This window comes from Ostrea edulis, chromosome 6 (genome assembly GCF_947568905.1).
Source record: "Ostrea edulis chromosome 6, xbOstEdul1.1, whole genome shotgun sequence".
Taxonomy (NCBI): domain Eukaryota; kingdom Metazoa; phylum Mollusca; class Bivalvia; order Ostreida; family Ostreidae; genus Ostrea; species Ostrea edulis.
This window is the reverse complement of record NC_079169.1, coordinates 73,962,505-73,988,377: the sequence shown is the minus strand read 5'-3', so window position 1 is coordinate 73,988,377 and position 25,873 is coordinate 73,962,505. Positions and strand designations below refer to the sequence as shown.

Sequence of the window (25,873 nt, the reverse complement as noted above, 5' to 3'; positions counted from 1 at the left end):
TCTACAAAAAACAAGCAACACCATTATGCAAAAAGTAATCACCTTAAACAAGTCTGATATGAAAAAAAGATGTAAGAAATTAGTTGATATTAATAAACTTTATGAACAACATCAGGAAGAAGTAAACTATAGAAAAAATATGATGCTTTCAAAATCATCAAAAGAGCAGAAATTATGCAAAAAAATTGAGCACAGCTATTCAAAACCACCATCTAAATATGCTAAATGAAATGAAATTTACATGTAAAATACATATAATTACATAAAATGCACCAGGGCATGTGTGACTTGCTGCACACCCCCTGCAACTGTCAGTGAATCCTCTCCTGGTTGATAGAGTGGGACTCCACTACCAAATGCTGGGGGTTCACACACAGCTTGGTATGGCAGAGGTGGCTACATTCTACATTGTCACGTGGAAACAGACTCCGAGTCAGTTTCCACTCTGCCATAAGGGCAACTCTGTGGGCCTTTTCCACTTTTCTTCCCTCCTCTGGCCAGTAGACAGTTTGTAGCCCATAGCCAGAGGGGGAAATCCTACCCCTCCAAATGATGCAGGTGCCCCCTTGGGGGCCCCGTACACTTCTACGATTTACTTTTTCTTTCAAATTATCAAAAAATGCATCCATTTTATTGTAAAACTGACAAATGGCGCTAAAAATGCACTACTTTCTTACACTTACCTCATAAACTGGTTCTCGCTACCTCAGTATAGGACAAACACCACCAAATGTTTTCACATAGACTTCCATACAAATTCCAATCACTGTCAATTATTTATTAAGCCAATTTTCAAAAAATCAGTCACCATTCAGCAAAGTTCATCATCTCCCCTTCAAAATTCCACCCAAAAATATATGGCTTGCCGTTGCGTTTTTCCTTCAAATTTTGGCCTGTTAACAACTAGTGTAGATCCGCACTGAATGAAATTGTCCATCCAAATATCACCTCTCCACTCAGATCTTCCCTTATAACTTCTGTATCTTTCTACATATTCTGTTATGTCACCTGTCATTTTTATCACTTATATTTCACTATTAAATTCCATCACAAAGATTTTCTGTTAATGACCAATCAGATCTCCTGTCAACTTTTCTTCTCCGCACAACTTTGGGTGTCCACAATGGCGGCGCCCTGTAGCTAGGCAATTCTGGTGTTTTTCCATTTGACAGACACGTCAACCATTCCGAAGATTTGTAAATATTTCAACCTACAGGACTTTTGGGGGGATTTGTGATCAATATTTTGATAAAGTTTTAATTTTTCTATCAGTAGACAATAATTAGCGTAAACAGTGCCTCTTTTTATATCAATGTCCCCGATGTGTTGTGGCTGACAGACGTTACGTTTAAAACATGAGGAGAAATAAACATCAATTTCTATTCAATTTGTGACATTTTGAGCATGAACACACTCTAGTACGTAAATGTTATCCTTCCATAACAGTTATGAATTAAGATATATCGTGTACTTGGAATTAATTCAATTCCGTTCCGCGTTTTATCAACACTTTGAAAACAGTTGAACAAAGTTAAAGAAAGTACGATTTGTTGACTTGATTACAGAAGGCACCAAGGGACAGTGACTGTTAACAGTCTGGTAATAAATTATTGTTTAATTTGTTTAATAATTTACATTCTATTCCTCCTATTAAAATCGTAGGTCAAGATGTGCTCAAGAGCGAATTTAGAGCCATACACATACACAGTATCACATGTACATTTTGCCACCGGGGACGGGGGGGGGGGGGCATATAAAGTACGTGTGTTCTTTCCATTCTCTACCCTAAAGTGTTGCTGCTCGCCAACACATCTGTCAATGTCGACATTCTTGTAAAACGCAATGTAAATTCTTATTCAAAAACATTTAACTTCTCTTAATTCATGATGAAGAATTTTAAGATGAAATTGTATTACTGCTTGTAAACAAATTCCCAAAATTTTGATTTTAATCATAACAAAGTATTGTCTTCCGATTTTTGGTGTTATCTTAGCAACATTTATCATTCTAATTCTTAAATTCTGTTCCGTTTTCCGTTCCATCTTGTTTTCCGTTCTGCGTTTTAGCAACACCCTGAAAACAATTCAAAGTACGATTTTGTAGACTTGATTACAGGGGGCACCAAGGGACAGTGCCTGTTAACGGTCTGGTAATAAATTATTGTAGCAGACTGTTGGTCTTGTACTCCCAGTAACCAAGACAGCTTACAAGTGTAAATCACGAAGACGAAAAAAGTGTGTAAGGAACGATAACTCTTGCTAGAGATTGTTGATTTATTTCTAAAGACAATATAACTCGAAGACTAGTATCAACAATAACTTCAAATCCCAATAAAGTACGTATTTCATTAATTTACGAAATATTTTTCAAAATAAATTCATGTAAATTCCGCAGACATGAAAACGTTAATTCCGCAGGAACGTATGTACAGTTTGAAACCCCGTATCAGAACAGATCACGTGTAATAGTCATGACGCAAAACCATGTGATAAAAGATTGAAATTGAGTGGCTACAGCATTAGCGATTGAACTAAGACATGGATACCCCCCCACCACCACCACCACCATTTTATTGAGGTTAACATGTTCATTATACATTATAGAATGATGTTTTATACGTTTTAAAGGCAGAAACATTTGTATTTTTAATCATTTTAAGCTAGAAATAATTTATGTAGATTTACAATAATTTATACTGTAATTGATAAAAGAATGAACGACTGTAAACACAATACATCTTGTGGTGGATTTAATTTGTCTGCAAAATTAAACCATGCCATATATTACCAAAAAAAACTTAAGAAACATTTTGCGAATGAAATCGAAATTTGATACAAAACCACGAAAATTCATCCCTATGAAAGTGCAATCCTACACATGAAAGGAATCATCCCTTACCCATATCGGACACATCGCGTGCTTGATTTGATTCAGAATATCTCCGCATACGATTATTTTGTTTCTGACAAGAAAAAAAATCGAATTTAAGTATTCATGAAAGGAACAGATTATTCTTGAGAATTTTATTTTTGTAAAACATTTTTAGTTTTCTTTATACGCATTGCACTGGATTTATATCAGTGATCAATTAGAAACTATCTAGATCTACTTTACATCATGTATGACATATTGATTATGTAAATCCTTCCTTTGGCAATCACGGGACGTGTTTATTTTCGTTTGTGATTTTCAGATTAGAAAGGAAAAGGAAGTTCCTATTTACTGTTATTACATATACATGTAGTTGCCTCAGCTTGAAGACTTCGTGGAAAATGCCTAAGTAATTCCTATGATATCATGACTAATGGATATCAAATATGGAATCTTTAAATTTACACATTCACGAGTCAAGAATTTTTCAAATATGTCAGAGTAATCAAGAATTACATCACTTTTGGTTGATCACTGTTCGTTATCTTCACCTTTCATCTATGTTTACAAACACGTCTGTCAAAATGCTGAATTTCTTCACCATTAACCCCTTTTTTCCAGAAACCCATGAGATTTTTATTTCCTGTTTACGTTCATTTTTTTTTCAAAAGCGGTTATAAGGCTCATGGGCAACTTCCTCCGCCTCACACCGACACAATTTAATTTAACGAAATAAAAACTGTTCTGTTGTGCTATTTATTTTCTTGCTTCTTCATAGCAAAATACATAAATAAATAAAAATTAAAAAAAAAAAAAAAACCTTTAAAAAAAAGTTTTCCATTCCATTGCGCTTTGTCGGAAATACAATATCATTATATATAAACTCCAGTTTGATTTTTAAGTATGCCCTCTAGATCTATATTGTTCACAATAATATCTTACAAGTATATCCCGGTGTATTCCTCAAAATGTGCCAGTGCCTAGATAAGATATGTAATTAGTTCCCCAAACGAAGATTTTAACATTTTGTTTTTATTCTGTATGATATGAAAGATGAAGATAACGAACAGTGATCAATCTCATAACTCCTACAATTTCTTTACAAGTTTTTTTTTTAAAATGTGATTTCTCGGATATTTTCGTGGGCCAATTTTCGTGAACATTTCAGGAACTCGGTAGGTATTTTCTCGATTTTTATTATATGTTGCTTTTTACGTAAGAGTGTTCTCGGAAACTATTCCAGGTATCACATTGAAATTTTCAGAGTTGAGTTCATAGATGTGCCGAATTGCATTCAAATTTCTTTAACCCTTTAACTCCCAGTGACGCCTTTTGACGCCTTTTATGTGCCGACGTGATTAAATTGGGGGCGTTTTGTTAATAATTGGAATACAATGAAACAAATCATATTTTCTAAAAGTAGAGTAAAAACTAAACAATTTTCCTACGCAAAATTTTTCTGTGCGATGTTGGGAACTAGTCGAAAACATGCATTCAAAATCGCACATCGTTACCGGAAAGTAGGAAATTTAAGCCGAAATGACAAAACTTGTGTCATATTCTGTTAGTGAAATCTTTTCTAAAAAACAAAATATTTAAAAACGTATATCATATTCGGAAAGGTTGAAACATTTGCTTCATTTTTTCTTACGGTCATATTTAGGTACGGGCAAGTGTCATAGACCTATTTCTTCATGAAAGTAATGCATTTTAACAGTTAAACGCGATAAAAATGCATTTTAACGTCATTTGACATTAGCGTGCGTGTGTATTGCGCAAATAGATTATATAACGATACATAACTATATTTACGTGGAGAAACTAAACAAATTTATAACGGTAAATCTGTGATTGGGTTTTTGTTTTTGTTTTATGAATTAGAACTACTGTTTTACAACCTAAATAAAATGTACATTTATTTCCCTATGTAAGCGTGTCCGCCTTCAGCCTAGGTATACGTGTGTGAACAATGGCTAATAGTACCTTAACATTCACGGATTTTTCTTACGGATTCTTACGTATTCCACAAATCCATAAAAGTACACGGAATGTTACGATTTAGACATGGATACCGACGAGTGATTTACGAATGCTTGTGATTGACTACGAGTCGGAGATCCGTAAGAACTCGTAAGAAAAATCCGTGAGTGTGAAGGTGGTATAATGCGCACGGAATTTGTGGGGGTTTTTTTCTCTCTATCTTTTTCACATACATGTCCGCATTCAGCCTAAGTATATGTGTGTGAAAAATGGCTAAAGCGCACGCGATTTATGTTTTTTTTCTCTATCCTTTTCACGTACATGCACTATATAATCTAGAAGAATAAAGTTTTGTTTACATTTGAGTGTCTCGCATGCATGAATTAAAAAAAAGGTATATATGTATATTTTCATTAGATGAATAGGCAATAAATATGATGTAGGCTATGGAACGGACTAAAATGTACATTTTTATAAGTTAATCATTACGAGCAAGTTGTCAGTGTGTGCTAGATGTAAGTATGTATACTCATTTAAAAATGTTAGCGTTTAGATTATGATTTTTCCGTTTATTTGCAATAATAATCTGTTAGAATTTAAAGAAAAATAACTTCAGTACAAGTAAGTCAAATAAGTTGTTTTGTCTAAATATTTTCATTTCTTGTTACGTTGTCATGACTAACATAAACAGCGCATAATTTAATCATGGAGTATAGCGCTGAAAGCGATACAGGCTCAGTTTTGTTGTCCGTTGGGTCACCGTCAGACATTGGTGTAGATGACTACAGTTATGAAAAAGTTTCTATAATAAGGACAATGAATCAGAATATATAGAAACACGGTCACCAGTGTACACTGGACAGTCATTTGAGTGACATTACGGACGAGGATTTCTACTTCTAGTCGCATCAACTCCATAGCGTAAATATTGTAAAGTTCCATGAAGATGTTGGTCCTTCTCATGAACTTGACTCCTTATATCAGGGGGCGTACAGGGGGTGGTCCTCTCCCCCTCTCTCTATCCCTGAATAGTGATGAATTGCATATTTCATTTGGGTACTAAAGCGTATTACATGCCAGTTTACTACCCATATGCACGGCAACGATTATGATGCATATAGATATAACAAGCTTACGTGATATTGCAAATGTATTCTTTAATTGTTTCTTTTATCTGTTAAAACACAATGGGCACGGCATCGAATACGTATAGCCGTTGATGCAGATTAGATGTGAAAAAGGAAAAACGAAGGAGTTATAAGAAAAGAAGTGTAAGAACCTCCCCACTAAACCTCTTTCTCCTCTTCCATGCACCTCCTTCCTCTCATCCTGTCCGCCTCCTCTTATAGCATGTATACTGTTATTACCTCTTGTCAGTTTTGGGGAAATAGCAAAGGTTATAGGTATGTAAGGAACAGAAAGCAGATCGAGTACAGGACAGCCTGGCCCCAACTGGACCCCGACAAACGAAATGTGTATCTTTGATGGGAATTAACCAATTACCCGATATCAAAATATACAGAGACATATAATCATTTCTATGATATGTACTGGTCAGATGACAATGCATCGGTAATTTTTTTTAAATATTTTATGACAATGGCAACAATTTTGATAAAATTTCCGTTATTTGAAAAAACACCATAAGACACACACACATACACGTGATTCTACAACATAAAATATGCATATATGTAAATACAAAACATTGCAAACATTTTGAATTATGTCAGAGAAAAAGTACGATTGTGTACGGTGACGACGGAGACTCCCTGATCTACATATAGTACTAAATAGTGATGCTTTTAAAAGTACGCTTAAAATATTAGTAATCAATTGCTCGGTAAAGCTAAGAAAAAGCACCATTTTTTTTACTGCATAATGTATACATTTTTGTCAATATCAGTTTATACACAAATAAAAACTTTACATCTCTTTTGCAACTTCTGATACTAGGAAAATGACGGTTAGGCAATATTGGATTACTGACGTCACCAATATGACGATCCATTACGTTATGAATATTCTAAACGGGCCTTATGTTCAAAATTTTTATTCTTTCTGTTGCTGAAACTAAAGATATCTTTGCATTGTAGATCAAAGTTAATGGCCATCATCGTAATCTTTATTACATCTATCGCATTACAGAATCCAACAGAAGACCTCCTCGTTGTTCAAAACGAGATCGTGTCTAGTTATTATTTTTGTTATCTTCCCGAAACAAATTGGCCATAATTTTCTAATTTAAGGCTGATGTAAAGTTATATTTTTGCTGTGGGTTTACAATACAAATACTTAATGAATGGTGCATTGTAATTCTTAATTTCTTTCATCAGGTATCGATCTATAACATTTCGAGATTTCAATTAAATGTTTCGAAATTTATGTGACACATATATTTTAAACTCTCTATGTAGCATAGTCAAAATCACTTACACACGCGCAAACACCTGCGTTAAATTTTGATTGGCCAATATTTAGATGACCTGCAAATCTCTTATGTATGAGAAAAATGGAATGATAATGACATCATAGGTACTAACTACAAAAACTTAGAAGATTGTACATGTAAGATGATTGGTTGTGCTGACACACAATGGCACCACTTTCTAAAGGGGGAGGGGGGCATCTGTAACGGTCCCCGTTACAATTAGAACTAGTTATGCTCCCCAAACGAAGTGTTTTTACTCTTCCTCTTCTTCTCTTTATTGTTTTTCTCCGGAACTTTTACCTCCAGAAGTGTTCTAAGAAACTACAGAAGGTTGAAATCTTTTAGGATGATAGTATATCACTTGTAGATGCACAAAACGGATGCTATTTTCTGTGAACATGCATATGTATGTACGTGCATCAAAATGTTGGTACAGGAACTTTGGAATCAGTTTAAAGTGTTTGTTTTCCCATGAAATCGTTTTAAATATATATCGTAGTTATCAACACACATGTCCGCCCCTTTCATTTTGATTGGATAATGCTCAAACGTCTAAAATATTTTTGCTTATTTAAGGAATGATTTTGAAAATGATTCTGTAGATATCTATTGAGACGCTTAACGGAATTGACATGGTCAAAATTGCTGACCAGCAAGTGTATGTACGTTTAGTTCATTTTGATTGAATAATACTTTAACTTACATAACTCAAGGAAATAAAGTGAAAGTTATACTGTTATTAATTAAAGTGTATATTGAACGACTCAAACAAAATGTGAAACAAATTGGCTGCACTTTGTAAATGGGGGACATTTGGGGAAAATGTGTAACGGTCCCCGTTACAATCAGAACTAGATGAATTATGTTATGGCACGGGTGAGCGAAAAATTCAGAAATATCTGGGTCGAAAAATCTTATAAACGGATTTGTAAATATTGGTCGGGTATATAAACTGAATTGCGTATCAAAATAAGACATTTCCACCATGAAGCAGCTGGTGTGCTTGTCGTTCGTGGCAATATGCTTGTTCGGATCCAATGGTTTATCAGTTGTAACAGACAACAGCATGCATAACTCAACAGATATCGACTTCAGTACACTTGATACGAAGAGCGTCGATGTGTTCCGACAGTTACTAAATCAGGAGACGTTGATCCGAATGACATTGGTGAAAAATGTCCACGTTTTGATGAAGGACGTGGTGTCCTTGCAACAAAGCCTTGTGTCTGCAGAAAGTGAAATTTCGTCACTTAAAGACAGAGAAATAACCGAACTGAAGACAGAGTTACAGTCCCTGAAGTTCCAGAACAATAAACTGAATGACGATATTACCAAATGTAATGAAAATATTATCGCTTTAAAAGAAAACATCACGGAAATGGACGAAAATCACCGTGTGTTCGAAAAACAGCTATCTGACGAAAAACGAAAGTTTGAACGGAACACATCAGGAGTACTTGCTGACCTTAAAATCGAGGTTCGCTATTTGTCCACTACACTTTTGGATCTGAATAAACACACTCTGCAAATAGATAAAAATATACCTGAACTCGTTGAAAACAAATATATGATGATCTCAGAGAGAGTTAATGATTCCATGGCCATGTATAGCAGAGAAATGAGAAGCACGGGTAGAAAACTGACAACTGCCTTGTCAGACCTAGAAAGAGTGCAACAGAGCATGGCAAAGTCATTATTCGGTAAGTAGAATGCAATTCATGAATAGCGAAAATTGATGGGTTATGGATAGAAAAGTTTACAAAGGTTGTCCTCAAAAATTGTAGACATACTCATCTTCTCAAAAAACTGATATGCAACTGATATATATATATACATGGAAAAAATTTGCCCTCGTTTTATACATGTATTCGCCCACTTCAGAGAGATGTGTATATGGTAGGGAAGGAAACCATTGATATCTATAATTCTTTATCCAACATTATTGGTTTTATGAAGTCATCCACAAGACTGTTTCTAAAGGGACAGCAGGAGCACATCTCCATATCGGTAAAAGTCTTTCCAGAATCAATATTTCATAAGGAATTGGTACCGTCGACGATTATCATGCTTCCTGAATAAAGTATTTCATATCATGTAGGATATTAGTAGAAATACTATCGAGGCAGCACTGCATTCAGTATTTTCATTTTCTTTAAATCAATTTATCATTTTAAGTGCATATAGGATACCTATTTCGCACAAACTCCTTCTCCAGTTTACAGACAAGAACTCTTCTATCATACAGGATGCAAGTATGCTGAGTTTGTGCTAAGTCTCAGGATTGGGGGGTGGGGGTAAACATCTTCACAATTGACAGTAAGCGGAACTTCCCTCTGTTCGTTTAACGTCGTCTGTTAACATTTTTCAATAAAGTACCTATTCTAATCCGGATCCCCATGGGACTTGTAACGGAATTGTGAGTCATTTTATTGGGCCCCGTGGGGATCCGGGCTATAATAGGTCCTCAGTACCCCTTACTTGTCGTAAGAGACGAAAATGGGGCGGTCCTTTGGACGAGACCGTAAAAATCGAGGCCTCGTGTCACAGCAGGTGTGGCACGATAAAGATCCCTCTCTGCTCAAAGGTCATAAGCGCAGAGCATAGTCCTAAATTTTGCAGTCCTTCACTGGCAATGGTGATGTCTCCATTTGAGTGAAAAATTCTCGAAGAAAAATATAATCAACCAACCATCATTTTATTGGCCCAAGTTGAAAAAGGATGTTTCTGAATTTTACAAGTCGTGTTCATGTTTGCCAGACGGTGTGGAAACTTACTAAGAAAATTCCATCTGTCCCTCTCCAATCCAAGCTTTGAAAAACCGTTTAGCAGAGTGTTGTTGGATTCTGTAGGACCTTTCTCCAAGACTAGGTCAGGGAACCAGTATTTACTCACTAATACCCAGTATTCACTATTATGTGTATATCTACTCAATTCCCTGAAGCTACACCTCATAGGAATATTAAGTCCATCGTTAAGGCGCTTATCAAGTTTTTTTTTTAGCTTTGTAGGAGTACCTAAAGCCATTCAATCCGACCAAGGTTCGAATTTTATGTCAGGGTTGTTTCAGCAGGTTATGCATGAGTAAGGTGTTAGACAGCACAAGTCCACTGCTTATCATTCGGAGTATCTTGGGGGAGGGGGCTTGAACCTATTCATCAATCCCGTAAAACTATGATGAGTACATATTGTTACCAGTACAGTAAAGGTTGTGATCAAAGGGTTCACATTGCTTTATTTGCCACACAAGAAGCAGAACAGGAGTCTATTGGATCAAACTTCTACAATATGGAAAACATTGTCTGCTCAATATCTTGAGAGAAGTATTTGACAGTAAGTAAACTTGAGACAGTGTTTGTTCTTAAAGAGTATATGATCCTTATTGATTTTCAGGTCACAACATCAAGTTGAAGGATAATTTTGTACTTTTAAAAAACATGCTTCTGCCTATTAGTACTCTCAGTACTTTGATATATGTATATTTATGAAATCGTTACATCGCATTAACATTTACCGATTGATGATGTAACAGTATATTTTCAACAACAATAAAAACAACAACAAACAAACAAACAAAAAAACAAAAAACAAAGGTAACAAACAAACAAAAAACAAAGGAAACAAACAAACAAACAATTTTTTTTCGAATATTTGAAATAAATATCACTGTGGTACACGAAATGTGACTCAGGAAATTCCTTAAAACTGAGTACATACAATGTATATTAACATACTTTTTTGCAGATGATTTGAACAGCACAGTTAGTAGTCTAGAAGCAGAAGTGAAGAAGGCTGAATATGAACAACTAAAACTCTCGTCTACTGTGTCATCTTTAGAGGTGTTCCGAATGAATGTTACTAACAACCACTGCGGTATGTAGTTTTACATTGTTACATGTATACAATTATTCCATGCCTATTCAGGAAACAGTCAAAATTATTGTTCCGGGGTAGTGGCAAAGACCCGGGAAACTGTTGTCACAATAGTTTCCCGGGTCTTCGGCACTACCGAGGGGCAATAGTTTTGACTTTCCCTTGTAGGCATGAAATAATTTTAATTACCTAATATTGTTAATCGGGTAATAGTTTCTCACGTGACCAGGAAACAGATCGCCACGTGATCGGGTAATAGTAGGTTACACCCCTGCTCATTTTGTGTAGCTTTTTCTGCTGATTAAAGTTGGAAAATAGAAAAAATATATATAATATCAATTCATATTGTAGATTAAGTAATAACACTATGTTTTGTAAAGAGTATGTTTTATGAAATGAACAAATTGCAAAGATTTTGATTAGATTTCTTAATATTTCAGTACTCTATGAATTTTTAATATTCCATAATGTGGATGATATACAAGTATAATACATGTAATCAGATAACAGTGTAAAACCTAAAGAATCTAAATTATAAATCAGAAGCATTTCCATGGTCATTTATGTCACTGATTCTTAAAATAATTTTCGGTATCCGAGCACTTATAGAACCTGTGATCTGTTTACAATACTGAACAATTCCTAAATGGCTTCTTTACGGGAAAACAATAATTTAGTATGTGTATTATGTAATATACCTTCTTTTATTTCATCATTGTAATATTGATAAAGTACGTGCCTTTCTGATTAATAATACATTGTCAGAGATGATCTTTCAGAGATGGAGGCGTTTAAGGTTTATTTAGTTTCCTTTTTAGAGACTCCATTCTTAACATAGCTGCAGAACAATATATAACGAGACAATATTTATATTTTAGGTTTGTCGAGTAAAGTGGCCTTTACCGCTACGATAACGTCAAGCTCCTCTTCGTGGACCGGTGGTACACTGGTTTTTCCCCAGGTGATAAACAACGTGGGTGGAGGTTACAACACCGGAACAGGGATCTTCACTGCCCCCGTGGGCGGTCACTATGTCTTCTTTGTCAGTGCACAAAGTTACAATACTGAGCAAATTCGGGTAGATATTGTACTGAATGGCAATTCCCAGGTCAGAACGATGGCATATGACTCTGGTGACAATGATTATTATGAGACCGGAGTTAACCTGGTTGTTCTAAGATTGGACAAGGGAGACTCGGTGTGGGTTAAACGTTACCAGGGAAAAGGTTACTATTCCCAAAGTGTACCAATCACAACCTTCTCTGGATTCCAGCTGTAAATGAAACAATACATAAAGATGTTGATGCCATCGTCAAATGACAATCCTGTAAATGATAATTAGGAATGTGGATGATAAGTACATGTATACTGAGATCAATCAAGAGAGATGCTAAATCGTTTACTTGACGTCACAGAAACTTTGAAAAAATAAATCCAATTATCCCTGCAATTTACCTTCATTGTGTTGGATTTTATGCATCCGTCATCAGTTGCAGTCCAACTTAGAATTACTGTTTAAAATATAGCTACTTATGGTCACCCTCACAATATTTGAATGCATGTTGATCGTCTTTTCGGCAGATCAAATATATTTTCACCAGCTACATGTATTAGCCTCTTAGTTCAAAGGAGTCAACCATATTATGGTTGTTCAGCACATGATGATGCAAGTTCAAAAGGTGCAAAACGATTGGAGAATATTACTATTTTTTTTTTTTTTTTGCATATCTTCACCAGAAATTTAAAGTTTCAATATGGTTGACTCCTTTGAACTCGGAGGTTAATAGCTGGTGAAAACACATTGAGCATATAATGGGGAGGGGGGGATTAGAAAATATTTAAACATGAGTTTTTCCTAATTCTTTTTTATTTGGATATCAAGTTTAGATTCTAAATAAGATATAAAATGTCAAAAATAGATAATAAATCACAAATAGATATTTTATGAACAATTGGAATTTGTGTAACGTAACAATCACGGAGAGATAACGTAACATGACAGACAAATAATGTAACATGACAGACATATACCGTAACATGACAGACATATACCGTAACATGACAGACATATAACGTAACATGAAAGTCAAATACTGTAAAATGATAGACATATACATGTACCGTAACATGACAGACATATATGGTAACATGACAAACATATAATGTAACATGGACAGACATATACCGTATCATATGACAGACATATACCGTAACATGACAGACAGATAACGTAACATGACAGACATATAACGTAACATGGACAGACATATACCGTAACATGACAGACAGATAACGTAACATGACAGACAGAAAACTTTACATGACAGACATATAACGTAACATGGACAGACATATACCGTAACATGGACAGACATATACCTTAACATGACAGACATATAACGTAACATGACAGACAGATACCGTAACATGGACAGACCATATACCGTAACATGGACAAACAGATAACGTAACATGGACAGACATATACCGTAACATGGACAGACATATACCGTGACATGACAGACAGATAACGTTACATGACAGACATATAACGTAACATGGACAGACATATACCGTAACATGGACATACATATACCGTAGCATGACAGACATATAACGTAACATGACATACATATACCGTAACATGACAGACATATACCGTAACATGAGAGACATATATAATAACATGACAGACATATACTGTAGCATGACAGACATATACCGTAACATGACAGACATATACCGTAACATGAAAGACATATACAAAAACATGACAGTTATATACCTTAACATGACAGACAAATAACGTAACATGACAGACGTATACCGTAGCATGACAGACATATACCGTAACATGGACAGACATATAACATAACATGACAGACATATACCGTAACATGACAGACATATAACGTAACATGACAGACATATACCGTAACATGACAGACATATACCGTAACATGACAGACATATACCGTAACATGACAGACATATACCGTAACATGACAGACATATAACGTAACATGACAGACAGATAACATAACATGACAGACATATAACGTAACATGACAGACAGATAACGTAACATGACAGACAGATAACGTAACATGACAGACATATACCGTAACATGACAGACGTATAACGTAACATGACAGACATATAACGTAACATGACAGACATATACCGTAACATGACAGACATATACCGTAACATGACAGACATATAACGTAACATGACAGACATATACCGTAACATGAAAGACATATACCGTAACATGACAGACAGATAACGTAACATGACAGACATATACCGTAACATGACAGACGTATAACGTAACATGACAGACATATAACGTAACATGACAGACAGATAACGTAACATGACAGACATATACCGTAACATGACAGACATATAACGTAACATGACAGACATATACCGTAACATGACAGACGTATAACGTAACATGACAGACATATAACGTAACATGACAGACATATACCGTAACATGACAGACATATACCGTAACATGACAGACATATAACGTAACATGACAGACATATACCGTAACATGACAGACATATACCGTAACATGACAGACAGATAACGTAACATGACAGACGTATAATGTAACATGACAGACATATACCGTAACATGACAGACATATACCGTAACATGACAGACGTATACCGTAACATGACAGACATATACCGTAACATGACAGACATATACCGTAACATGACTGACGTATACTGTAACATGACAGACGTATACCGTAACATGACAGACATATACTGTAACATGACAGATGTATACCGTAACATGACAGACGTATACTGTAACATGACAGACGTATACCGTAACATGGACAGACATGTAACGTAACATGAAAGCCAAATACTGTAAAATGACAGACGTATAATGTAACATGATAAACAACTCCCATAACATAATAAACACAAACAGACAAATCTTGTAACGTGACAGGCAGGTCAAATAAAGACATGTCATGTCTAATGTAACTTGACAGAAACCCCGACATGTATACTATCTATAATGTGGTGTCCGATTCTGCACCACTGATTAAGGTGATTGTGTTCTTCATATCCGACAAATGTGTGACAGCTCCATTGACAAATTTCTATGGGATGTATTTTTTTTTTAGCCATGCAAGATTTATACCCTTATGATTTTTTTTACTTAATTATTCTGCATATAAAAAGAAAGAAGAATGATCTGATATGTATTTTTAGCTCTTCTGAGCGGAAGGCTCAGAGAGCTAATCATATGGCCATATGTCTGGCGTGCGGAGTGCATCAACTTTTTGGAAAAAGGGCTATATCTCAAGAACCCCTTGGCCAATTTTCGTCAAATTTGTCACAGGGTATCCTTGGCCCAAGGGCTTTCATTTGTACTAAAACTAGGGTTGTGACCCTTTAAGAAGGGGAGATAATTAGGAAAATGCAAAAAAGTAGGGGTTGCTAAAAAATCTTCTTCTCAAGAACCACTGGGCAAATTATCACCAAACTTATGCATAAGGATGAGGATAGGTTGTAGATAAAAAAAATTGTTCAAGGCATCATCCTGGGGCAAAGGGTGTGGTCTCAAGGTCAATTCAAATTTGACCTTAAATTTTGATTTGTTAAAACTTTCATATTTTGCTTAGTATAAGGACTAGGATCAAATTTTGTCAGTTGATGCATCTTAGGACCTAATATCATGTTGTTTCAAAAGTAGGACATGGTGACCTACTTTTTGAATTTCGCAGGTAATTATTATTAAATGGATTTTGATGCATATCTTGGACACTTTTGAGCCTATGATCATCAAAAGTTGTCAGTTAATGGATCATGGGACCTTAAAGTGCGTTATGTGAAAAGTATGTCACCATGACCTACTTTCTGAATTTTATGGCTAATCATTTATAAATACATTTTAGGTTGTTATTTCAGATACTGAGAGGTTTAGAATCATCAAACCTTGTAAGTTGATGCGTCTAGAGGCCTCGAAACATATTTATAAAAAAAACGGTAAGGTCACAGTGACCTACTTTTTGAATTTTGCAGACATTCAAATTTCACATTTTCAATTTTAGATGTATATTTTGGACACTATGAAAGCTAGGATCATCAAACTTTGTCAGTTGATGCATCTTGAGCCTTCATAGTTTATTGACCAAAAAGTAGGTCACCTTGACCTACTTTTGGATTTTGACGGCTATATTTATATATTTCAAATACTATTTGACTTACAATCATCAAACGTTGTCAGTTAATGGGTCTTAAGTCTTCAGTGTGTGTCGACCAAGAAGTAGGTCATTGTAACCTAATTTTGGAGTTTGACGTTCATATCAGAATATTTCAGATACTATTTGACTTCAATTATCAAACTTTGTCAGTTGATGCATCTTAGGTCTTTGGGGTGTGTCGACCAAAAAGTAGGTCACTGTGGCCTTCTTTTGGAATTTGACGGCTATATTTGAATACTATTTGACTTGTCAGTTGATGCATCTTAGGTCTTTGGGTTGTGTCGACCAAAAAGTAGGTCACTGTGGCCTTCTTTTGGAATTTGACGGCTATCTTTGAATACTATTTGACTTGTCAGTTGATGCATCTTGAGTCTTCAGTGTGTCGACCAAAAGTAGGTCACAGTGATCTACTTTTGGACAGTTACATATAAATTGTCAGGTACTATTTGACTTAACATCATCAAATTTTCTTAATTGATGAATCTTGGTTAGTGAGAAGTTTTGCCTGTTCTACAATGTATCAGAAGTGCGATTCTAGGCCCATGGGCCTCTTGTATTAAATTGTCAAAATTATATGTATACAGTGTATTTTCATTGTCAGAGATCGGTGTCTGTTTGTCAGAGATTCATGTCTGTAAAATTAAAAAAAAATATAAATATGATTTTTAAATTTTTCTGATTTTGCGATATTTGACAGATCAGTTTATCCTGTGTATGTTACATTATTATTACCTATTTCATTGATTGATTGATTAATTAATTAATTAATAATTGTTTTACGCTGAGGCACTAGTATTTCAGCCATATTTGAAACTGAAAAACTAATTTTCCATAAATGATTCAATGAAATAATGTTCATATTTTAAATATTAACATCAATTACAATAAAATTCATAAAATGTTCTTCTGCCTTTCTTTTGGACAACAGGATCACTTATCGGTCCTCAGACATCATTTTTATCTATTACATGGGAAACTTCAAGTTTTATCCAATGAAAATCTTTCTTTTTCTTATAAAATTGTACATAAGGCCACTCAACCACCTGACCAAAAATAGTAGAACATAATATTTACATTAGTATTACTTACAAAACCAGACCGAAAACTGTCAATATAGAGATCTGCTACATTCAGATAGAAAAAATGATATGGATCTTTATATGATTTTGCCAGAAATAAAATTTTGGATCAAAATTACTACTCTTCCTACATAATGGCACATTGAAAGATGCAATATCGGAAGGTTAGATGTAAAAAATCAGAAGAACATACAAGAACTGCATGGTTTCAAAGAATAATGTGATAAGTTTAAAATAAAATAAATAATAAATACTAGTAAATAAACAAATGAATTTTAATGTTTCACTTATTAGAAAACAAGAATCTTTACAACAGCTGGCAGATATCCAGACACATAGATGACTTTAATGAATTGTACACGATCAAAAACCTCTAATTTAAGAAATTAAATAACTTTTACCAAATCAATGATATCAAAACCCATGACTTTTCAACACTTTATAAGACCATTCCTCACGATAAATTAAAGATTAGATTTTTTGACATCATAGACAGTTGCTTCTTCAACAAAACTGGAAAACGGAAATATTCATATCAGTCATCCAAAAACTTACTTTGTTAAACAGCACTCTGAATCCACGCACAAGTACTCTGAAGTTGAAATAAAAAATATGCTAGAGTTCCTCATTAACAATATCTTCGTGGTCTTTGGTGATCAGGTCTTCCAACAGTCTGTTAGGATTCCCATGGGCACGAATTGTGCTCCTTTGTTAGCTTACCTGTTTCTATATTCATATGAAGCAGAATTTATTCAAAAACTTCTACGTGCGAAGAAAAACTCTCTTGCTGTGGCCGTCAATTCGACATTTAGATATATGAAAGATGAAGATAACCAACAGTGATCAATCTCACAACTCTTATAAACAATACAAAATAGATAGATGGGCAAACACGGACCCCTGGACACACCAGAGGTAGGATCAGGTGCCTAGGAGGAATAAGCATCCCCTGTCGACCGGTCACATCAGCCGTGAGCCCTATATCCTGATTAGGTAAACGGAGTTATTCGTAGTCAAAACCAGTATGCCAAGAACGGCCTAACAATCGGTATGAAACACGTCAGACAGCATTTGACCCAATCGTAGGTTGTATTGCCGAACTAGATCGCTATAACGACCATAGAATTTGCGAAATGCCGACTTCAATCGAGACTGTTGAAACCCCTGTGCCATCAACTTGTTTGTCAGTAGCTTGCATCGATTTAAAAACTGACCATACGCAGAACAAGCTCTAGCGTATCGAATCAGTTGAGAGATATAAACACCATATATAGGTGATAATGGAATATTGCTCCATAGATATGGGAAGTTGACGTTTTGTCTATGAACAATAATAACTTTCATTCATAAGTCTATTCGATTTATCCCTGTGAGCTCAATATGAAAGACACCACAGAGTCGTCCACTTCTGCTTCATATTTAGATATTTTATTGAAAGTAGACATTAACGGCAAACTGACAACTCAACTGTATGACAAACGGGATGATTTCAGTTTCTCCATCGTCAACTTCCCATATTTATATTTATACAATGAATGCATCTTTTGAGTTCCTGAGACAGTCTTAACATTTCACTCTGGTCTCGGTCGTCTAATCTCTTCTGAATGAACAAAGAACATGTGCCGTCCTTTGTGAATACATTTTCCCCTATCTCTGTCTCCTTTTCCAGGTTTTCTTTGCAGAACTTGAGCCAATGCATTTTCCACAACTGCTTCATTATTTTTCACAGCTCTTGTGACTCTGGATTTACGGACCCCTCCCTCTCCATCACACCTGCTTTTTTCGTACCTAGACCCATAATAATATCTTTAGATCGTAAATCCAAAGTATGTAATGGCATTTGCAATATCTGCAAACGGAATTTTGGACTTGTACTAAGATGTGCATCCATCGTTCAAGATACTTGCTTTACTAATTCTAAGTCCTGTGCTTTCTTATAAGTGAGAAAAGATTTTCCCAGGGAATGTATGAACTACATGAAAATCGTGGGTGAGATCATCACGAATGATATCACACTCCTCTTCAACTACCTCATCTTGACATTGTGGGCATTTATAATAAACTATTACTGGATGAATAGTAATACACTCTTTTGTCCTATGCGCAGACTGGACTTCATTTTGACAAGTGCAAGTGTAGTTCTCCGCAAAATCAATTGTTATTGCCACCGTGCTTGGATGAAGATGGTTTCTTAACTCTGCAAACTGGGAAACCTGCCAATTTGCCTCAAACAAATACTTGGATAAAAATTTATTTCGCCACAAAACTTCTGAATTGAATCAGTTGTATTTCCTTTTAAAGTAGTTATTTGCTTCTTTTTTTTTTTTACTTCTTTTCCTGTCTTTTTGTTTGTTGTTGTTTGCATTGCTCATTTTTCCACTTCACTTCCATTTCTAAAAACTCAGTTTTCAGCTTATCCATCAGCTTCTCAGTACCACATTTGGAACATGCTCTGTCAATACATTCTAAGTTGTGGAACTTTCCTGTTTTTGTACATAGCGTCATAGTAAGTCCAATACATGAAAAACGTTTTTCATTTTCAGGTCTACTTCTTTTTGTCTGCAATTTTGTTAATTTCTTGAAGCTTCAAATTCCCCGGGGGATCCGGGTTAGAATAGGTCTTCAGTACCCCTTGCTTTCGTATGAGGCGAATAAATGGGGCGGTCCTTCCTTCGGATGAGACCGCAAAAACCGAGGTCCCTTGTCACAGCAGGTGTGGCACGATAAAGATCCCTCCCTGCTCAATGGCCATACGCGCCGAGCATAGTGGTGACGTCTCCATATGCGTGAAATATTCTCGAGCGGGACGTTAAAAATATTCAATCAATCAATCAAATTGGCATTCTCACACAATATTCACATAGACTTTGTAAAAAATTCCTTTCCTTTTGGGTTTTAACCTCTTTATGCTCCAGTTTAGAGAACTTGTCAAGTAAAATCTTCTGATGTGGGTTAGCTTCCTTTCACATCTTATAAGTCGTGTTGAGTGTACCCAGCAACACTCTACTCTCATCACTGTCTTTCTTGAATAACTTCTTATTTGGCAAATTAGTTGAAACCTGATCCTGTTGGAAGAATGTTTTAACAGATTTTTCTATTGTCTCATTCAAACAGTCTTTTCTCTTCCTGTCTTCTTTCAGGCATCCTGAACTTAGGACATTTTTGTGAATGCCTAACTTAGTGCTGACCCTTTGGATTGTTCCATAAATGTAATTTTTTATGTTTTTTACTAAACTACTTATAAATGACTTTCTTAATGTTCTAACTAATTTGCTCTTCCTCTTAAACTTTGATCACCTTCCCTGATGGCATCTGTGTATATTTTGTTGACCATTAAACCCTTTTCTGCCAAAACCTCTTTTTTATGAATTGAAGCTTTTTCCACGAGTTTTTTAACTATTTCAGCAAACTTTCTCGGAGATTTTGGTAATTTCCCTTAATCCTATAGACTGCTTTCTTTAGAGCACTAGTTTTATATGGAGTTGACGACACACTTGATGTGCTGGGTTCTGTACTTCGTTTTGCTGACAATGTGCATACTTTGATCTCAGATTTCTTTTTCTCTCCTCTCTTTTCATTTTCTTTCTTAACACATATTTTTCACGTATTCGTCTTTTCTGTATTTCCTTCTATATTCAGCATTTCTCGCTTTCCTTTCTTCTTCCTTTTTAAATCCTTCACGAGTCATTCTGACAGTATTCTGACTGGACCTAGCTTCTTGATCTTTTTTCCTCTGTCGATAAGCTCTCATTCTCTCTCTAGTTTTCTCTCTGTTTTTCTGGGTTTTTTTTTATCTTCATTCCAACTCTCTTTGTATTTTCTCATTCTCTCAGCATAATTAATTTTTAAGTTTACTTTCGGATGTGTGTGGCCTCGCATGTTTCGTATTGCTGTAAGGTAACACGTTCTGTTTATTAAGTATTTTCATGGTCTTTACAAATTCTTATTCATTCATCTGATTTTCATGTAAATGTAATTAGATATGACATTTTAACAAATCTACGTCTTTTATCATGATTACATTAAATATAAGCTTCATGGAATAGTATTATGACCATGCACATCTTCCAAAGTGTTGCAGTTTCTATATAATTGCAATTACCTATATTAAGTCACAGGTTCTTTTTAAGATGTTTTGAATTACAATTGTTAATGCTAATTTGCATTCTTTGAGTATACATTTTGTCAACAAGACGGTCATGGGCCACATCGTTCACTTTAGTCACCTTGGCCAATATTCAAAGATTTTCCCTATATGTACTGATCACTAGCCATGGTGGTTCAGTTAATTCTTTATTGGTACGCTATTAGTAAAACTACTACAATTCGGAAAATGTAGACATTACACATGACATAATGGTGTAACAATGAATAATTCAATATAATAGATATGACTGACTGAATTATGACTAAATATCACTTGCTTAATAACACACAGTTGACAAAAAATACACACCTAAATTATCTATGATTTACAACGAGAAATTACGCAAGATAATAAAAATGTATGACATAAATAAAGAACTGAATATGACTACCTAATAAATCTTACTTTGAAAGTTTGAAAGACTAGTTTATGCATGGGTGAAACATAGCACGAACAGTTTTCCCTCCAAAGGTCTAAATAATTTACATGAACTTTTGTATAGATATTGACTGCGAATGTAACATGTACATAAAAAGAATTTAAACATAAAAAATTACTTACACTGTGGGACTACATCACTGGAAAAAGGTGTACGCTTGTACAAGGTAGAAACTGTGCGGTGTGCACGGGCTCAGTGAAAAAACTTTGTAAAATAAAGAGTAGAAAAATGGGGTATAACTTTTACACAAAAAACTGAGTCATTCCTAGAATAATTCGTGTATATAACACCACACTATATATTCGCATGTAAAACTTTGATCCCTATTACAAACTTAAATCTGCATTATGTCAAGAAGCGTTCATGCAAATATAAACTTCTATGGCCCAATGGTTCTTGAGAAGAAGAGTTTTAAAGATTTTCCCTATATATTTTAAAACTATGATCCCCTATTGTGGTCCCATCCTACCTCCCGGGGCCATGATCATGATTTGAACAAACTTGAATCTGCAGTATGTCAGAAAGTTTTCATGTAAATTTCAGCTCTTCTGGCTCAGTGGTTCTTGAGAAGAAGATTTTAAATGACCCCACCCTATTTTTGAATTTTTGTAATTATCTCCCCTTTGAAGGGGGCATGGCCCTTCATTTGAACAAACTTGAACGCCCTTTACCTAAGGACACTATTGGCCAAATTTAGTTATAATTGTCCCAGTGATTCTTCATCAGAAGATTTTTAAAGGATTTTTTTCTATATATTTGTATGTAAAACTTTGATCCCCTACTGTGGCCCCATCTTACCCCCGAGAACCATGATTTTTACAAAATTGAACCTGCACTATGTCAGAAAGCTTTCGTGCAAATGTAAACTTCTTTGGCCAAATGGTTCTTACGAAAGGGATTTTTAAAGATTTTTATCTATTTATCAATATGTAAAAATTTGATCCCATAGTGTGGCCCCATCCTAGCCTCAGGGGTCATGAGTTTAACAAACTTGAATCTACATTATGCCAGGAAGCTTTCTTGTAAATCTCAACCTTTCTGGCTCAGTGGTTCTTGAGAAGACGATTTATAAAAATTTCTCCTATACATTTGTATGTAAAACTTTGATCCCCTGTTGTGGCCCCATATTACCCTCAGGGACCATGATTTTAACAACCTTAAGTCTGCACTATGTCAGGAAGCTTTCCTATAAATTTCTACTTTCCTGGTCCAGTAGCTCTTGAGAAGAAGATTGTTAAACATTTTCCCGATATATTTGTATGTAAAACTTCGATCCCTATTGTGGCCCCATCCTATCCCCCGGGGGCATGATTTTAAGAAACTTTAATGTCAGAAGGCTTTCATGTAAATGTATAAGTTTTTCTGGCTGAGTTGTTCTTGAGAAGAAGATTTTTAAAGATTTTTCCTATATATTTGTATGTAAAACTTTGATCCCCTCTTGTGGCCCCATTCTACCCCCGGGGGCCATGATGATAACAAACTTCAATCTGCACTATGTCAGAAAGCTTCGTGGTAATATCAGCTTTTCTGGCTCAGTGGTTCTTGAAAAGAAGATTTTAAAGATTTTTTTCTATATATTTGTATGTAAATCCTTGATCTCCTATTGTGGCCCCAACCTACCCCTGGGTGCCATGATTTCAAGAAATTTGAATTTCCACTATGTCAGGAAGCTGTCATGTAAATTTCAACTCTTCTGGTTTAGTGGTTCTTGAGAAGAAGATCTTTAAAGAGTTCCCCTATATATTTGTTTGTAAATCTTTGATCCCCTATTGTGGCCCCATCCTACCTTCGGAGGTCATGATTTGTTCAAACTCGAATCTGCATTGTGTCAGGAAACTTTCATGTAAATTTCAGCTCTTCTGGCCTAGTAGTTCTTGAGAAGAAGATTTTTTAATGACCCCACCCTATTTTTGCATTTTCGTGATTCCCTTTAAAAGGGCATGACCCTTCATTTGAACAAACTTGAAAGCCCTTCACCCAAGACTGCTTTTGGCCAAGTTTGGTTATAATTGGCCCAGTGGTTCTGGAGGAAAAGTCAAAATGTAAAAAGTTTACAGACAGACGGCCACACGGACGGACGGACAAACGACGGACAACAGGCGATCAGAAAATCTCTCTTGAACTTTCAGCTCAGGTGAGCTAAAAATTGCAAAAATGTTTTTCTCCTCCTTTATCGATAGATCGTAACACAAACATGACAAACCTGTGGACTTTTCTATATAGACAACCAAATGAAATTGAAAGTTTCATTATTTTATCAAAGTGATAGATGCTGAAAAAATAGACAATATTTGAAATATGACTCTCTCTCTCTCTCTCTCTCTCTCTCTCTCTCTCTCTATATATATATATATATATATATATATATATATATATATGGGTTTTTTTAACTATGAAATTTCTTTAAATCAGGATTTCTTTTTATGCCGTATAACATATGAAGACAATGTCATCATGGTAATGTCTGTCATTGTTACAATCTAAGCAATACCTGTTTGGTCAGTCTTTTTCATATTTTTCAGCTGCCTTTATAAACCTTACTATTCAAATTAAAATTCTTATGTCCATGCACAATATTAATATCATCTAAATAAATTAGAATTTCACAAGGCCTATCAATATAAAATTCTCTATAGAATTAAATGATTTGACATAAATTTTTACCAACGCTAAATTATTATAACATGCCCAGAATTAATTGTATAGTTCTCTTTTGTGTGTATATATATATATATATATATATATATATATATATATATATATATAAAGGACAAACACTGCAATATAATGCATTGATATCTTCAATATATACACTTATTTGTTAAATTAATAAAACTTTTTAAATCTGAATGCAGCTATGAAATTTATGTAACATGAATAGACGTCGTCATGTCTGTCATTGTTACGATAATTTACATGCAATGTCCGTCAGTCCTTGTGTTATTTAGATAATTATGCAATCTAGTAAACTTATTCTGTAAGGAAAACGAGTGTACAGAATCATACATTTATAAATATTTCAAATTAATCATTTCGTTTTTCATACTGATGTGATATTTGTGTCAAAGTTGGTATTATAGCTCGTATTATTGGTATGCACGTAACTTACCAGATGAACGTCACACATGAACAGACAATCATTCACGGCTCTTCAGGTTCTATCTGGAGTGCTAACAATCGGAAGGTCAATACAGATGCAAAGAACACTGGGAAAAAATTAAATTATTCATAACCTCCAGGTCACATGTAGACGCACTTAATATCAGAGATCAACTCTATAAATAGCACGTAACGCCCTGTTCATTTGACAGACACGTCAAGCATTCCGAAGATCTGTAAATATTTCAATCTACATGACTTTTGGGGGGATTTGTGATCAGTTTTTTTGATAAAGTTTTAATTTTTTTTATCAGTAGACAAGAGATAATTAGCGTAAACAATGCCTCCTTTTATAAAAATGTTCCCGATATGTTGTGGCTGACAGACGTTACGTTCATAAACATCAATTTCTATTCAATTTGAGACATTTTGAGCATGAACACACTTTAGTACGTAAATGTTATCCTTCCATAACAGTTATGAATGAAGATATATCGTGTACTTGGAATAAATTCAATTCCGTTCCGTCTCGTTTTCCGTTCCGCGTTTTAGCAACACCCTAAAAACAATTGTACAAAGTTAAAGAAAGTACGATTTGTTGACTTGATTACAAAGGGCACCAAGGGACAGTGTCTGTTAACAGTCTGGTAATAAAATATTGTTTAATTTGTTTAATAATTTACATTCTATTCCTCCTATTAAAATTTTAG

At 34.9% G+C, this 25,873-nt stretch overlaps 1 protein-coding gene across 1 annotated transcript; it reads left to right on the top strand.

The window, feature by feature from the left end:
* The first annotated feature begins 8,160 nt into the window (after positions 1-8,160).
* LOC130046951 (uncharacterized) lies at positions 8,161-12,602 on the top strand. The gene is made up of 3 exons (XM_056140746.1): positions 8,161-8,982; positions 11,024-11,152; positions 12,031-12,602. The coding sequence occupies exons 1-3, from the start codon at positions 8,268-8,270 to the stop codon at positions 12,429-12,431; spliced, it is 1,245 nt and encodes a 414-aa protein (XP_055996721.1). The 5' UTR covers positions 8,161-8,267; the 3' UTR covers positions 12,432-12,602.
* Positions 12,603-25,873: the final 13,271 nt, after the last annotated feature.